The sequence below is a fragment of the Coffea eugenioides genome, chromosome 3 (genome assembly GCF_003713205.1).
Source record: "Coffea eugenioides isolate CCC68of chromosome 3, Ceug_1.0, whole genome shotgun sequence".
Lineage (NCBI taxonomy): Eukaryota > Viridiplantae > Streptophyta > Magnoliopsida > Gentianales > Rubiaceae > Coffea > Coffea eugenioides.
In genome coordinates, this window is record NC_040037.1 from 23,822,819 (window position 1) to 23,840,197 (window position 17,379).

The 17,379-nt window shown below is 35.6% G+C and overlaps 1 protein-coding gene across 2 annotated transcripts; it reads left to right on the forward strand.

Moving 5' to 3' along the window:
- Positions 1 to 4,182: 4,182 nt before the first annotated feature.
- LOC113765664 lies at positions 4,183 to 14,548 on the forward strand. Of its 2 annotated transcripts, XM_027309900.1 has the most exons (7): positions 4,183 to 4,984; positions 8,536 to 8,591; positions 10,790 to 10,899; positions 11,117 to 11,276; positions 11,745 to 11,837; positions 13,642 to 13,773; positions 14,298 to 14,548. In XM_027309900.1, the coding sequence occupies exons 1-7, from the start codon at positions 4,201 to 4,203 to the stop codon at positions 14,343 to 14,345; spliced, it is 1,383 nt and encodes a 460-aa protein (XP_027165701.1). In that variant the 5' UTR covers positions 4,183 to 4,200; the 3' UTR covers positions 14,346 to 14,548. The 2 variants fall into 2 exon arrangements, with proteins under 2 accessions (XP_027165701.1, XP_027165702.1); XM_027309901.1 differs by lacking the exon at positions 14,298 to 14,548 and having other exon boundaries at positions 11,745 to 11,760; positions 13,642 to 13,727.
- Positions 14,549 to 17,379: the final 2,831 nt, after the last annotated feature.

Sequence of the window (17,379 nt, forward strand, 5' to 3'; positions counted from 1 at the left end):
ACCGTTAACCGTTTACCAACCCACATGACTACCCGATTACTTGACTATTTGCTCACATGATTTCCAATCTACATGACTATTTGCTACCCGTGAATTACATGCTTCCATGATATCAACTTGTATTGCCTACGTGCTTACGTGCTAAGTATCTACTTGATTACTTGTTTATCATGAATCACATGTTATTTGAAGTTGTCCATCATTGTTAGGCGAGTGTGTACTTTATCTCACTCGACCTATTCAAATGATGAATTTTATTTTTTTTTTGTCGAATTACTTGGTTACCTGTGCATGTTGTAAGCTCTAAGCTGAACTGGGCCCTGCTCATGGTTACTAACCTACTCGAGCCAGGACTGGGCTCGGTCGGGTAGGTTGGAACCTTGGGACACCGTTTCGGTATACTCGAGTATTACCACTGGAGGGATAAGGTGATGGCCAGTCAACCGAAGGAGTTACCGATCGGAGTTATAAGGACGGGAAGTGGACCGAGTACTGTATCCTTTTGTGCTTGCTTTGCTATTAATAATGTTATTGCTCTCCTAGTTGACATTTCTCGGGTAAGACTCCTCATGAGCATTGATCTCTGAGATGAAGCAATCCTTGTAATGTTCTTCTAGTCAGACGAGCCACTATTTGTTTGACTAAAAGTTCATGAAAATATATTTATATGGTCATTCATTCCAAAAATACGTTAGTGATTTTAGATAATTTATGAGTTGTACTCATAGTAAGGTTACCAGCAAAAGTACTACTTCTACATGTGTTTTCAAAGTAGCAATTACCCGAGTAATGATTATCACCTCATGATAACATGCCATTGTGTAACCTCGAACCATGCATATGACATGCACAACTTTCTTGATTTGTTTGAACTGTTAGAGTGTCTTGGAACCTCACTGGGCTGTGTAGCTCATCCCACGTTGTGGTTTTCTTTTACAGGGTTTGAGATCAAGGGTGCTCGGAAGTAGTATTAGATTGTTTACTTTTATGAATGTAATTCGAGTTTAAACAATGTAGTTTTGCCTTGGGTTGCCACTTGAAGCTGGAAAAGTGTAAACCCTGGACTTGTATGTGGCTTGTATGAATTTGTTACTTGGCTTGTAAGGATGTATTTGAATTGTATGTTTTGTTTCTTGGGTTGTAATCGGGAAAGTATTTTAAGAATCGACGTTGGCTATCTTAAGGCACTGTTATCTTTGAAGTTAATGTGATTCTAGAAACCGGCCTATTTGGAGGGAAACGATGTTGTAATAGATTAGGTTATACTTCGGAAGGATTTTTGCTAGCTTGCTTGCGTGAGTCCTGGCGAGAGCTAGGCAGACGGCCCGCCAACCCTCTGGTTCGCCTTAGGGGGAAGTGGGGTCGTCACAATCTTACTCTTTTGTTCTAAAACCAAATTGATACCTGGTGAGGCTGCAGGTCTAGATCTTTTGCCACATCTTGTTTCTTGGTTCAAGCTTTGCCTCTTGATTAAACATGAACTCAAGTGACTTCATTTGTTCATCACTGAACCTCTTAGCATTGTTGCGCCTCTTTCTTTTTGGAATTGGGAAAAGGCTATGCTTAGTGGAAGGCTTACAATTGTTCAAAATAGCCTACTTATTCAATCACGTTGCTGAGTTTTGGGTCTTAACTCCTTTATTTAACTCTATGTTCTAGCTTAGGCCTATTGCTCTTCCAAAGCTTGTTGCAAATGTGGGCTTTAGATATAAAATCTTGCATGTAGAAATGGCCCTTAGGTCATGTTGTCAACTAGCCATTTAAATGCACCCTCATCAACGTCCTTCAAAGCATCCATCAAATCTGCAAACAGATTTTTGTAGGATGCTCTTGCAAGAGCCCAAATTCTCTCCCAAGTTCAAAAATTTTGAAAATAAAAAGAATTCAAGAAAAACCTTACTTCATGGTAAGCACAGTCATAGAACCTCCTTCCCGGGTTTTTACCCGTCCACGAGGTCTTCACCCTCGCTAGTACACTGCACTCACAAGTTGGTGCTTCAACCATGGTGATGAAGTTTAGATTTGGGGAGATTTGGGGTTTGTAAGAGATGAAGAAGATTGAGAAGCATTAGTCCCTCACATTTCGAGTCAATGGTAAGGTGGTTTGTCATTTTCACCCTTTAAAAATTAGGCATGTGATGTGGACGTGACTTGTTCCGACGAAAATTCGCTCAGAAAAAGTGAAAATGGACCAAAAGTGATCGTTTTTTATCTGTTAGGTATTAAAATTGATCATTTTCATTCTGAGGGACTAAATTATCACATCAGCAATATTTGAGGGACGATTGGTGCAATTCTCCCTTCTTTATATCATTGGTTTCTGAGATGTCAAGCTCCATTATATTGTTAATTAGCCAATTTCCACCAACAATTTACTCTAAAGCTATTATCATAATACTATGAATATTTATTCAAAAATATACATCCATTCTACAATTTTGAAGAGGATACCTAAGCAACATTACCAAATTATGCTAAAACCTATAGATTTGACAAAACTAGTTACTTGCAGTAATATTAGTTATATTTGATGATTTAGAAAGCCAACTTTGTTTTTGAGTTTCTAGCTTTTGCTCAATATTATTTTGCAATCTTTGATTATCAACAATAGTGTTTTCAAAGGCATTTTCTGATCTAGTCTCGGGGGAGCCTCAAATGCCTGTGGCGATTGAATGGGACATAAGTATTGTTGGACGTTCATCCCATGTTATGGGGCGTACGCCTAAGTGTTTAGGATATTGGATGTTCGGGCGTTACGGATCTTTTTTTTCAGAAAAAAAAGGAGAAGTTATTTGCACTTCATTTTTCATTATTTGCACTCCCACCATTGGTTATCATAAGTATAATAAATGAAAACTATATGATTAAAATTCTAGTGAGAGTGTGATTAACAAAAATGGGAGTGTAAATAACATTTTTGCAAAAAAAAAATTGAACTTTGTTTTTGCTTTTCTTTCTTCCTATTTTTGTTTCCTATCTCATTATTGTTCTTTTATTAATCTTAAAAAAGGATTTTATTTGTTTTCTCTTTGAAAATTGTTTTAAAAAATACAAAGTAGAAGCATTTATGACTTTGCTTCTTATACTTTTTCCCTTTTTATTGATGCCAATATATAGTTATTTTCTACTAACATGACTAGATGACTAATGTATGGTTTAGATTTTAAATTTTGATATTTTATGATTATATTTTTGAAGGAACATAGGCTGTAGGTTCAAGCAATTAAGCATTAGCCATATAATTTGAACACTGTGTAGTCATGAAATCTCATAATTTCTAACAACAATATATTAAAATTTTATATTATGATTTTTCTTATGGTTTACATATGTGTGTGTATGTATTAGTATCTTATATTTTTTTATCTTTTTAAATATATAAAAAAAATAAAAAAAAAATATGTGGGGCTTACACTCCATGCCTTAGGGCTTTCACCCCATGTGGGTAAACATTAAACGCCAACCCAATGCCGCCTTTTGAACCCAACATTAAAAGCCCAATCAAATCTGGTGGCGTGATTGGTCGCACGACTGGTGAGGGAAGGAAAGAGAGAGAAGGGGTGAGGGGAAGAGAGAGGTAGGAGAGGAGGTGATGGGAGGAAGGAGGGGAGGGAGAGAAGAGGAAAGGAGGAGGAGGAGGGGGAAGGAGGAAAAGGAGGAGGAGAAGGGGGAGAGCGATGGCGATAGGAGAAAGAAGGAGGAAAGGGGTCGTTGGTACTAGTCGGCAGTGATGGCGAAGTGCCAGCTAATAGTTGCTGCCGACGAAGTGTTAACCAACGGTAGTTCGTTGAGGTGGGAGAGGAGAAAGAAGAAGAAAGGACAAAAAGGAAAATTTTTATGTGTTTTCGGGATGTGCATTTTAAAAATTGTGAAGGAAAAACTTTTTGTGTATATTTTAGGGTATGTATTTTAAAACTTTGAGGTATTTTTAGAAAGTTATTATAGGCAAAATTGTTTTAAAAAAAATTATCTATTAAAAACGGGACAAAAAAACTTGCCGTTAAGATAGAGCCATCGATCAATGGAACTCCTAATATAATAGAAAACTCAAAACAGGGGTAAAGTGAAATTTGGCTGATACTCCAAGGGCTTTACTTTAATTAACCCATTCATTCAAAATTTTGATCAAAGTACAAAACCCGTTTTACTGTATTTCGTGGAATCTCAGCTCTTAGCGTCCACTCTTTTCCATCGCCTCTGATGAACCTCCCTCTCCTGCACACCTCGTCTTTTTCTGCTACTTTAAAACGTTGTCGCATCAATGTCTACAAATTCACCCCACCGAAAATAATCTCCCGCTCCGTTTCTTCACGCCGGCGCCACCACCGTCGTCGTCTCCTCAAACACCACCCGGACGCCGATCACCGCTCTCCTCCAACGGTCAATCAAAACCTCCAAATTGTCCTAACCGTTGACCGACTTTCAAGCTCCAAACCAGTGACTTACATATCTGAACTCGTGGATGCTTCTCAGTCGAAGCTCAGTCGGTTCATTTATGCCGCCGACGATGCGTTTGAAAACCTTCGGACTCTTGTAACTGTGGATGGAGCTACCAAACGAGTTGTTGTGTCGTGCCGGAGGTCGACGGTTCATTTTCTAGGATTTGTTTTGCTCTCAAGTTTGGTTATTATCTTTGTTTTTAGGGTTTTGATTAAATTGTTAATTGGAAATAGTGATAGTTTTAGTGAAAATAATGGTGGAGTAATTTATAGAAGGGATCGGAGTTTGGGTGGTAGAGAAGTTGCTGTAGCGAAAGTAGATACAAATTTTAGAAAAAACGAAAACAAAAAGAAGGGAAGTGAAAACAATATCTTAATGCTGATGTTGGAGAGCGAAAATGAGATAAAGAGGCCGTTTTGGGAAAGGAGGAAGAAGAGGTCGGCAGAGAAACTGCCTCAATGGTGGCCGGTCTCCAGTCAAGGTCCCGGTTTGCTGGTGGAGAATAAAGAGGAGTATCAGATGATGGCTAACCGGTTAATTCAAGGTTCGCATTATATTTGTCTTTTAATCTATCTATTTCTGGTTTAGAAAATCTTCATTATTTCACTTTCAGTGAATTGCAGTTTCTGGTGGTTTGTTGTTTTTCCTTCTGACTTTGGGTATTTTCTAAAGTTTATGTTCTGCAGACGTGAGTCAATTATAAAGAAAAAGACAAAAGGGCCAAGTACATTTGAATTAACTAAACCATGCAGTTTAGATAAACCCAGAATTCTAGTTCTTAAACATTTTTGGCTGGTAAATTTGGAAACTTATGAAAGTTGTACAAGAGATTTGGACGGATACAAGCACTGATTATGTGGAAGTTCTGCTGACAGAATCAGGATTCAGGACTTCAAGAGAGAGGCTAGAATTAAGTCTTTAACATCTTAGTCTTGTAAGAAGTATCAGTTTTGGACACTTTAATAGTCAAATATATAACACTTAAAGCTTTACTTTGTACATCAATCCTTTTGAGGAGCCTGACTAACCCAGAGTATTAAAACAGGAACTTATAGGTTTGAGCACCAAAATTGGAGATTGGTGAATATGCTTGCAGGATATTTATCTCTTTTTAACCTCTGTATGTGAGCAGAAATAAACTCAAGAACTATTGGCTTAGAAATCAGAGAAGAGAAGATGATTTGACGAGAGAAGAGGAGAGTGTAGGCTTCACGCAATAAGAAAATGAAGTTTTCTGCTGGAAGTTCTTCATTTCATTGAAATTATCAGAAGATCTTTTACAACTGATAGATATGCGAAACAAGACTTCATGGGTAAGAATTTGTAAGTACCAAGCAAACTTCATGACTAGGGTAAACGAATAAATAGCAATGGTGAAAGCTAGTGTGTGTAGGATGTCAAAGTTGTATTTGACTACCTTGTGGAGGCAGTCACCAAATTTGACTTTAAACTTTAGGCTTTGATTTTAAAGCCCACTACTTTCTGATAATACCCTAGAAAAGCAAGCCTGGTAGTTGCTGTCTCTACATGCTGTGACATTGTCCAACATGTGCTGAAATTACAAAAGGTAGCCTTAGGCTACAATATACCTGAAATAGCAAAATAAATCTCATAAAGTTCTGATCAATTTTGAAGTGAAACTTTTTTCTGAATTTAAGTTCCTTGTCTTCTACTATTTTCAAGAATTTCTGTCCTACATCACCTAGTGCTGCTTGTGGGCAAGACCCAGATTAATCTGTAAGACTTTTTCCCCCCCTTCTTTTAAAACATTCTCTTTGGTACGACTGTTGGATGCAGTTAAAAAGGCTAAAAGGATGTCAAATTTGATTGTACTTTGCTTTTCAATTGCTTTTTGATTTTGTTTATGCATATGCTAATGGTTATTGTCTTCTCACTCTTTGAGAATTTAGACCTAGAAGAGACAATGCATTTTCTTTCCCTTTCTGTTTCGTCTTTCTTTCCCTTCCCCTTTTTTTGTAAAATAATTTAGACAAGGAGTGTTATGCAGTAGTAGTTAATAATGTAAAAACAATTTTTTGATACTTTTGTGCATGCTGGATCTTTGGTGAGCTTTTCTTAATTCAGGTATTCAACTGGTTAATGCAAATATGGCATTGACCTCTGAAATTGAATAAGTCATAACTTTTGTGGCAAAATGATAGAAATAAGACAACTTGGACCTAGTAAAGAGTTTATGCCTTGTGGTCTTTTTGAAGTACATACTTGATGCAAGCATCAGGCTTGCATTATGTTAATTGGAGATGACAAGCCCCGAGTTATTTGTCGAGCTCTCGAGGAGGAAGTTTTTTACAGATCAATTTGGGGCTGGGGTCCTAAGTCCTTTAACTTATACTGAATCAGGGGTTGAGATTTAGGATCGAATCAAATCTTGCATAAACACTACTTAGTTGCTAAATTAGAGAAGTAGACTTTAAAAGAATGGGAAGATGAGGAGACAAAGACAAGAAATAACCCCAGAAGAATACCAAGATGAGTAGTAGACAAAAGGTTAATATGAAATGTGCAGGAGTTTGAACCAGAACCTTTTGGGATTTTGATACCTCGAGTGAAGTGTCATAAACATAATAATTTTGGTGACTAAAGAGGATATACAAGGGGAAAAAATTGAGTTTGTTTCCATACTGAAGAAAGCTATTGTACTTTGTGCCAGCGTCCATGCTTTTTGGATAGAAAACTCATAGACCAAGTAAATTGAGTTTCTTGTTGGATACAGGATAGAGCTCCTCAAAGATAACTAATCTCTACTTACTCTGTGATGAAGTTGAAGTCACTTATAGCGCCCTGTACAATGAATTTTCTGAATCCATAATGCATGGGCCCCATGTATCACTTGGGATAATGAGATTTTTTCAACTTGCAACCTTCTGGCATAGTCCTGGCCATATTAAGCTGAACAAAACTCTTTTCTGTTTTCTGAAATCCAAAATGAGGCAATGTAAAATGTTATTGAGAAACACTTTGGATGGGCAACTTTTGTACTCCATATCTTGGAGATCTATGAAACTCAGAGACTGAGTAATCTTGAGCATAACGAAACTTGAACCACCAACATTGACGAAAAATGACTAGTGGAAAGCTTAATTTAAGATAGTGTGGAAGTAATCATGAAGAATGGATGTAAAGCTGTCTTCAAAAGAAAAAGAACAGATTCAAGGACCACCTTATCCAGCATATAAGTTGAAACCCCAAATTTTCTTTGTACATAAGCATTGCATCATTTTTTTTTTTTTGGGAAAACTGCTTTTCTATAGTTTTTGAGGTTGTTTTCTGAAAACTTTGCCCTTATAACAGCCAACATATCTACTATCATCGTCAAAACTTTTGAAAATTGCCCTGCCTTTAGAATTGAAGTTTATCAAATATCTTGTAAAAAATATGATTTTGCCCTCCTAATGTTCTTAAAAGCTATAGTGTAGCTCCCATGTAGTATCTCAGATCTTACCACTAATTATTATCCTTTGGGAGTAGCTTTCCATCAGTTCTCCAGCTAACTGGCTTTTTTATATCTTTTCATCCTTGTTAAATACAATTTCTCGGATAACATGGATTTTATATTGTTGTAGTTAAGAGATTGTCTTGTTGACCATATATCTTTCATGTCTCTCTTCTAGATGAACTTTTGAATTGTTTGCATGTCTGGAATAGTCTTTGGATGTAATTTCAAATTCTATAGTAGTTCTTCAAAATTTTAAAGTTTTCAAATCCTTCGTTTTGGCAACCACAGCATCAGAGGTTGCTTATACATCATTTGATCTTTAAGAGTTTGAATAGCAGCATAATAGTTAGCGATGAAAATGGCTGAGATTATAGGACTGAGGAGGGACAAACAATTTTCCCTGAGCTTATTAAGAGCATATGTTTGGTTTTTATACTAATGGAAAACCAGACAAGGATAGGAAAAAGGTTTGATTGGTGAAAAATACTCCACAGTTGTATATTTAAGTGAGTTCAACTTTCCAGGTTTTATAACTGAATGTCTATCTTCAATGCAGGTAAAGACCTATATTTCTCAAACTTGCAGTGTTGTGGTCATGCATTTCTCTTCGAATTACAGCTTATACATTTCCTTTCCAGCAATCATGGACAAAAGAATCAGAGGGGAAGACATTTCAATGGATGATATAGTCCAAGTTAGTAAGTTTATCTTGTATTAGATTACATTATCTTTGTGTGCATCTGTTAATAAGAATTTGCGTTTGAACATGCTTAAATATGATAGACTTGCAGACATTAATTACAATGTGCTTGTATGCAGTTAGATAGTTCTATGCTTGGATTCTATAATACTGATGCCTTGGTCATTTCCATTACATTTTACAGTAATTGAAATTGATTAATTAGTTAATCGAAATTATGGCAATAACTGTGCATGGACGTTATGAATGTCCTGTGCATTTGGATTTCTATATCTAATAGAATATGAAAGGTATTAGATGGTGCAAGTTTCGTCTCATTGGAGAAGGCATAAATTGGTATGTCAAATTTAAACCATCAACTGCATCCCCTCAAATTTATGAAATTTAAAATAGCACTACCAAGTTGGAAATTGAGTGTTCTTTTTTTAAACATTCAAGTTTTTTTAAACCTGAGGTTCATATCACGTGTTTAAACCATACTTTGCACTTTGAAGGTAGAGACGGTAGCTTCCATGCTGAAAAGTTGGCTTCACTACAGCATGATGTTTGTTTAAAACATAAGCTTTCTGATCATATTGTCACTCTTATTGTTTCTGAAACATGCTTTACTAAGACTTGCAAGCAAAGATGTATTCAAGGAACTGGGTTTTTGTAGTGAATAGCATGGTCCGCAAACTAAAATTAGGTGGTATTCAAAGGAAATATTAATTCCTTGCCACTCATATCAGCTATGCCATTGAAAATTTGGGGTTTGGAATTAGCTGTTTAAGGAAGTTCATTGGCCAAGTAAATCAGCAGCATTTATAGAGATGAAGTTCTGGAAGAGCCATGACCTATTTTAAAGAGGAAGAAGCATTAATATATTATGATTCTAGGTCTTCTAAATCTACTCAAGGAAAGGAGATCTGTAAAATCCAGGAACCATAAAAAAAAGATATCTTGAACTTGTTTGACATTCATAACACCATGCATGTGCTAAATATGAAGAGCAGTGTGTCATGTAAAGTTTGTAATCATTAATTCTTTTAACATCAAAGTTGCTGTCTCCAGCTCCAAAATGATTTCCTTGATGCGTGCTCCATGTTTTGGGTTTCCTGAGTGCCACTGTTTTCTCAGAGCTGTGGCAATAAAAGGATAATGAACTTTTGATGGTATACATGGAATTTCCAGAATTCAAACTTCTGCTGTATATGATAGTCTTTTAAGTCTACATCAATGTAGTTCCTCTTTCTAGGGTGAGCATAATGTGCATGAATATCTCTGATGAATTATATAGGTTGTACAAACTATTCTGCTCTAGCTAAGATACAATTTAGTCTGTTTGGATTGGTGGATTTGGATTTGAGGAAGGATTTGAATAAAATAGATTTGGAATCTGTATTATTTCAAATACCTTGCTTGGCTGAGAATTATCACAAGATGAGTAGAATTTATAGTTAACAATATTTGTGAGGGTGACATTTGAAAAGCTTAAGAGTTCAGAGGTTAAAAATTGAATTTCCCTTTTTGCCTTTTTCCTTCTGTCATTTCAAACGCTTGAACAAAGTGCTACTTCTCTGTTCTCTTGCTAATTTCCTGCAAATGTTGCACTGCCCATGGTGGCCGACAGCTCCTTTTTCTTGCACAGATATATGTCCTCAAACCACACTGAGCGCAAAATGGAACGAGCTCCCAAGTTTCAACTCTGTTGTTTTTGAATTTCCTTTGCTGGTGGCATGTGACGGCAGTGCGGCAGTCACTGGAGGTCCTGGCTTGACTCAAAAGAAAAGATATTTTACTATTTTTTTGTTGGGGGGGGGGGGGTGGAGAGGTGTGAAGGAATAAAATGATATGCAAGTTGAGTGAATTTGAATTCACTGAGTTTAGCCCTTATAATTGCTCCTATTGGTGAATGGATTTTAAACCCAAATCTCTGATAAGTTTACCAAACCACATAGTGGATTTGGGTTCAGGATTTGAAATTGAACCCACCTGAAGCCCTTAATCCAAATGGGAGCTGTACTTTCTGTAATAGTACTTATGCTTTGATGTACATAGCTACCAATTGCATTGATGTGAATCAAATGCATCTTTTCCTGCTTCATTAGCAGTGTTCTTTTTACCAGCAATTTTGTCATTATGTTCTAGGACTGTCTTCTAGATCTGTAATTTTAGATGATATTGATTATATTGTTCGTCACCAAATGTGGCAGTTGCGCCGTATATGCAGAATATCTGGTGTGAGGGTTTTGATTGAGGTGGAGAATGCCCGAGATTCAATTTATCGTGCATCAGTTGACTTTGTTTTGCAGTGCTGTGAAAGGTATGAAGGTTTTCCTATAGTATAGCTTACTGATTCACTTACATGGGAAAGGAACAAGACCCATCTTTTATTCTCATTGCACTTTATATTGAACTTTTCATGGAAATTTTGAAGTTTACCAGCTAACATAACTTAATTTTTAGTAATTATATCTACTTATGGTCATCTTGCTTTCTTGTCTGATATAGCAATATTAAACTGATCTCATTTTCTACAGGATAGAAAATCAATCGGCTTTCATTAACATTGATGGTGAGGATGTCCACCATTTCATTGCTGGGCTCGCTGAAAACATCGGTCTTGAGAACAGTCGTGCGTCAAGAATGGTGTCTGCAGCTGTGGCTGCACGTACTCGCTCCCGGTTCTTGCAGGCCTGGGTAAGTTATATGTATTTCATTTTCTCTATTGGAGATGATGATGAAGGTCAGGTTCTAGAGCATTTTCATGTTAGAGGATTGCACGTGCATTATTTACATTTGAAAACTTATATATTTCATATATAAGGCTTATTATTCGAGCGTATAAGGCTTATTCTTCCTAAATTACTAATTTGCTCTTTTAACTTTGTTAACTGGTATTTTGGGAGGAAAACATTTAGTCACCGTATTATGAGTGACCAACTAGTATTTATAGGAGTACAAACCTAACAAACTATTTACAAGAATACCCTTACTAATTTATTATCTACAAGAATACTTATATTCTCTTAACAAACTTAAAAGAGATTTTACTGCTTGCATGACTATCTGATGTTTCGAGTGTCAAGGAGAAAGGGATTACATTCAATTTTCTACTGGATTTTTGTTGCTGATTGTTGTTATACTTAACATACTTATTTGTTTCAGGCCCTGAAAATACAAGGTAATCATTCTGAAGCAGTTGCTGAACTATTAAAGATATGCCTCATTCACAAGATATTTCCTCCTGAAGAGAGCTCGGTAGTCTGTTTCTCTTTAGTTTTTCTCAATTATCTCTTTTCCAGCTCTCTTGGAAATATTAATATATCTTTTGTCCATTACATCTAAAACACAATATTTTGTGGTGAAGCGTGCATTACATGAGTGTCTCCTAAAAGCAACTAGTCAACAAGTTAGAGGTCAATTACACGTGGCAGGAACGTGTCAGCCATTTAATTTGTGACTTTGTAAACTTGTTGAATGTGGAGACTTTTGGTTGAGTAACTTGCCCAAAGCTTCTTCACCCTCTGGTTCTCATAAAGTAATTACAATTTATACGACCATGGCGCCAGGGGAGAAGGGGAGTAAGGAGATGATTTCTGCACCTAAATGTGAAGTTTGAACACAAAAGAAAAAGTTCTCAAGGTGGAATGCCTAATGTGAGTACAATCAAGCAAAAGGCCACAAAATAAATCCACTAAAAGCAGATAAATAGTGCAAGGGTAGAATATAAGTCTGCCACATTTTTTGGCCATGTCATATAACAAGGGTCATGCAGTCATTAAGTAGTTCCAGAAACAATTTAGGTGAAAGAAGGATATTTGGAAATAGTGTTAACGTTGGTACATGGTTATTGTGTGAGTGCATATAATTATCTTCTACATTTTGGTTTAAGTGTTTTGATTACAATGGAGCACTCCTGTCATGGCATAGTAGGTTAGAGGTGCAAAGTGCACTAAAAGCTCAAAGGCCTTCTGGGGCTTTGTTGCAGGGAGCAAGGCATGTGCTTCACAAGTTTACTACTTAAATTGTCATCTTCTGTTATACCTCACTTGTAGACATGGTATTACACAAGGGCAGAAAATAAGTTCGCTAAGGGCCGATAAATGGTGCAAAAGTAGAATCTGCCACATTTTTCGTTGAGTCAGGTATAATGCAGATAGGGTCATGCAGCCACTAAGTAGTTTCAGAAACAATTTAGGTGAAAGAAGGTGTTTTTGACATTGTTTCAAATTGTTATCAAGTTTATTGTATGAGTGGAGTATAATTATCTTCTGTTTGTGGTGTTTTGATCACAAAGGAGCACTCGTATCATGCATAGCATTGTGCGGGTGCAAAGTGCACTAAGCACAAAAGAGCTTCCGGGGCTTTACTGGGGAAAGTGAGGCATGTGCTTCACAAGTTTACTACTATAGTTATTTTCTTCTGATATATCTCACTTGTAGGCATGATGGTATTAGAAGCATAATTCCACTTGTGCTTTGGATGAACACACAAATTTTGTCAATTTATCGTAGACTATAAAAGCTGTGCTTGGCTTGATTTTGAACCTGAGTTTCCAAGGTGAATTTAATCAATCTCCAAGGAATAAATCCAATAAATATTTTGGCTTAGCAATATTTGTGGATTTACAAAGTCAACACTGAGCACTTTTTCACCCCTCAAGTCATTATACTCTACACAGTCAAGCTTTGAGAAATGGATTTAGCAATATGTGTTGTGTAATAAATATTGGACACTTCAGTAAACATGATAAATTTTCTTATAGAAGTATCAAATGGTTAATACTTGTAAATTAGCGTTCCTTTTGATTTATTCGAAGGCATGAAATGTTCGATATTAGGAAGCTCAACTTAGGAATTAATGGGCTGCGCATAATGATTCATGGCATCTCGATGTTAGTTCATTCCTCCAATTTTTGGTAGATTTGTTTTCATGGTCATGTTGGTAACTGGAAGCTCCTGTGAAATTTGCTCTCTTCAGCAAAAAAGCTTAAGAGGTTTTAGTTATCGAGTAATCAATAGAATGCTTGATATTTCTTATGTGTTTTTGTGATTTTCTGCAGGCTGAGATGGAAATGGTTGCCCGAGGACTTGAAAAGCAGTTAAATGTGGATCAAAGAGAACTTTTGTTAAACATGCTCATTAGGACATGTGGTGAAGGGACACGTAGAAGCATGACTGAAGCTCTGGGTCTGGTATTTCCATGCTTCTTTGCTCTTTCTCTGAAATGTTTAAACAAAATTTGACATCCCTGCTCCAATTGTGCATTGTGATCATTTCATTTATTGGAGAAACTCTTGAAAAATTTTATGTTGAAGCTGGTTGCCCAGTTTTTGATTGTAAATATGAGCAAAATTTGATTATTTGTAGAGAGGTGGTATTGTCACATGGTATCATGCATGTTCTTTCTTCATCTCATGGTCTCAGACTTCAAACTATGTCACCTTTCCCTCTTCCTGCATCTGGAGAAACCAACAGCATTTTGGTAATCAAGTATAATTTCTCTGTTTTTTCGGGTACAAATTTCGCTACTTGGATGGGAGTCTTTTAATTAATTTTCTTGCTCGTCTTGAAGTATCATTGGGGGATAATTCCTAATTGGATTTACTTGTTAAGAGATTTCACGGGCACCATCACTGGATTCTTACTTATTTATGGAGATACAATAGTCTGCTTTTAGCTCTTGATTCCATACTTACTGTTCAAACTACTCGTGCAGATACAACCACCTCAGAGTGATGTTGAACAAGAAAAGAGGGTTTCTTAAGTTGCACAGGACATTTTACAGCAGCTTCAATCAAGCCTTGACGCTCGAAAAATACATATTGTGTATATCAATTAGTTATTGTCTCCTCTTTGTTGCTTTATTAATATTACATTCCATCAACAACTATGATGCATACATATTTGACAAGCTTTTTAGCTCAATTGAAGTCCAGTCTTATGGAATTCCAAGTTGCTCGCCTACTTTCATTTCCCACTGAGTTTTGGTTGACAATGAGGATAATCCTGTTTACTTCAGTTTCCACTTGTTCTACCTTTTTTGGTTGCGCACTTGCTATGACCATCGGGAACACATGGTAGCTAGAAAAGTTCATGCATCTTGTAAGCACAAAGGTGGTTTATTGGCACCCCCAAAAAGAATGAATCCCCGGTATGTATACCTGAAGCCATAAAGGTAGGCGTTTGGGTACCCTCAGAAAGAATGAATCCCAGCTAAATACCTGAAGCCATCATTTAGGCTGATCCTAGCCTTTGTTTCATATCCGCGCGTTGCAAAGCCATAGAAGTGTACAAAAGCATGTGTGGAAGGAGAAGATATGAAAACAAGAAAAAGATTCAAACACCTAAGTCTAGATTCTAGTCAGTGGTATGTTCAAGATGATGTGTATACTTATTGGGGATCAAAGTCTTTGTTTCTGGTCTTTGAATCACTAGTTTGATTCCCTTCCAGGCATTTTCCTTAATCCCTCCCTATCAAAATAATATGTAAATTACCAAAATTAGGATTAAGAAACGATGAATAATTTTATGACATGAACAAAGAGATTTGGATAAATTTTATGAGCTTTATGAATCATTTATAATATTTTGAAATTTAATTATTAACCTGGACAGATAGCACAAAATTGAGGCTTTTTTTCCTGCAATTTTGTTATCAAATCATAACCATAATATCTTCTTTGAGAACTTATGTTTTTATGCGTGTTATTTGTTATTATTAGACATAGTTTGGTGTATTTTGTGTAAAAAAAGAAAAAAGTAATTTTGGAATTTCTTTTTGAAGTTGAGTTGCAAAAAATTTTTTAGTACTATTTCAAAATTTGAGAAATTTTTTAGTCTTACTTTGCATTTTCTTATGATGTTTTGAATTGCAAATAGAAAAAAATGCCTAAACTTATATTTACAAGTTTTATAGTGTGTTTGATGTACAAAAATTGTGTTTCTTTTTTGGTCCCCCATTTTTGGAGTTTTGAACAATTCAATTCTTTGTCTATCACTGTGATCATTTTAGTCATTTATCTTTACCAAACAAGAAAAACTAATCTTGGACCTCTTATGGAAAATGAAAAATTTTAACAGAATTAGTTATATGCACAATTAAAAATGAATGTTTTCATCCATCATCTTCATGATCATGTCCAATTTTGTGTATTTCATGTCATCACATACCAATTGGTGTATCTCTGTGTGTGTGAGTTTTTTTTCCTATTCTGCTTTTTTTTTAAAAGTTAAACTCATAGTGCATAGGACCGAATCCATTAGAGTTTTATAATTTTTCATTAAAAGTCCTATAATAACTTTATTTTGTGAAAATGAAGGTTTACATTTTTCAAAAGGCAAAATAGGACACAACCTTAATGATAATGTACCAAAGCAGTCATGTTTAATAGCACACACGCTACACACGTGACTAATTTCATTAGAACTTTTCAAATTTCCATAAGAGGTCCTAAATTGTTTTTTTTTTGGGTAAAGATAATAGAATAAAATAGTCACAATGATAGATAAGGGACTAAATTGGTCAAAACCCCAAAGATGAGGGACCAAAATGGCCATTTTTCATGAAGTATTTTGAGTCATAGTAATTTTATAAACTTTTTAAATTTTTTTCCCCAAACATATGCCAAAGAAATAACATTAAGGTCTTTCCATTTCATTGACAACTCTCCATTTTCTTGTAAAAACATTTATTGGCCACTTTTTTTTGGAAGTTAAGGTTTATTCTACTTTTTTTTCGCAAGGTAAACTTATAGTGCATGTGATCGGCTCCATTAGGGTTTTGTAATTTTTCATTAAAAATCCTGTATTCACTTTATTTTGTGAAAATAAAGGTTTACATTGTTCAAAAGACAAAATATGGCACAACCTTAATGATGATATACCAAAGCAATTTCTTTTAATATCACACATACTACACACGTGACTAACTTTATTAGAATTTTTCAAATTTCATTGTTACATTAATGTTGCGATGATAGATAAGGACCAAAATGGCCATTTTTTCCTAAAGTATTTTGAGTTTTAGTAGTGTTATGAACTTTTTAAATAATTTTCACCAAACATATGCCAAAGAAATAACATTAAGGTCTTTCCATTTTGTTGATAACTCTCCATTCCTTGTAAAAACATTTTATTGGCCACTGTTTTGGTAGCCAAGGAACTGAATTCATTCACCATCATAACTAAGAGGTAAAATTGGTTAAGGACACAAGGATAAGGCACCAAATTTGTCATTTTCATTGTTACATTAATGTTGCAAGTGCGATTCACGTGATCATTCTGTTAGTTCTCTCTAATTCTCGTTAAAACTCCAATTGCAACCACTTTTTACAAAAGTAATTAGATGACTTTTCCCTCTGTATCCTGCATCTACAAAAACCATTACGACTAGGGGTAATCAGGCATAATTTCTCGATTTTGAGAGGGAGTTCTCTACTTGTATAAGAGTCTTTACTTCATTTTCTTTCTTGTCTTGAAGTACCGGTGAGGGATAATTTCCAATTGACTTTACTTGTTAAGGGATGTGGGGAGCACCATCTCTAGTTAATTAATTCATTCAACTATATGTAAGCTTAGAGATACGTATACAAGGGTATAAAGGTGTACAATTGTACGAACAGCAATATCATTCTTCCACAATTGCCTACTATTCCTATTTTCATTTCGCTAAATTAAGTTTTGATAAGAAGAAACACGTAAATTACATATTTACAAGGATTTGGAAAATACAAAAAAAATTATGGAGTATTACACTCAACGTGCGTGTAACTAGCAATTGAGAAGCAGTGGGCATCTGT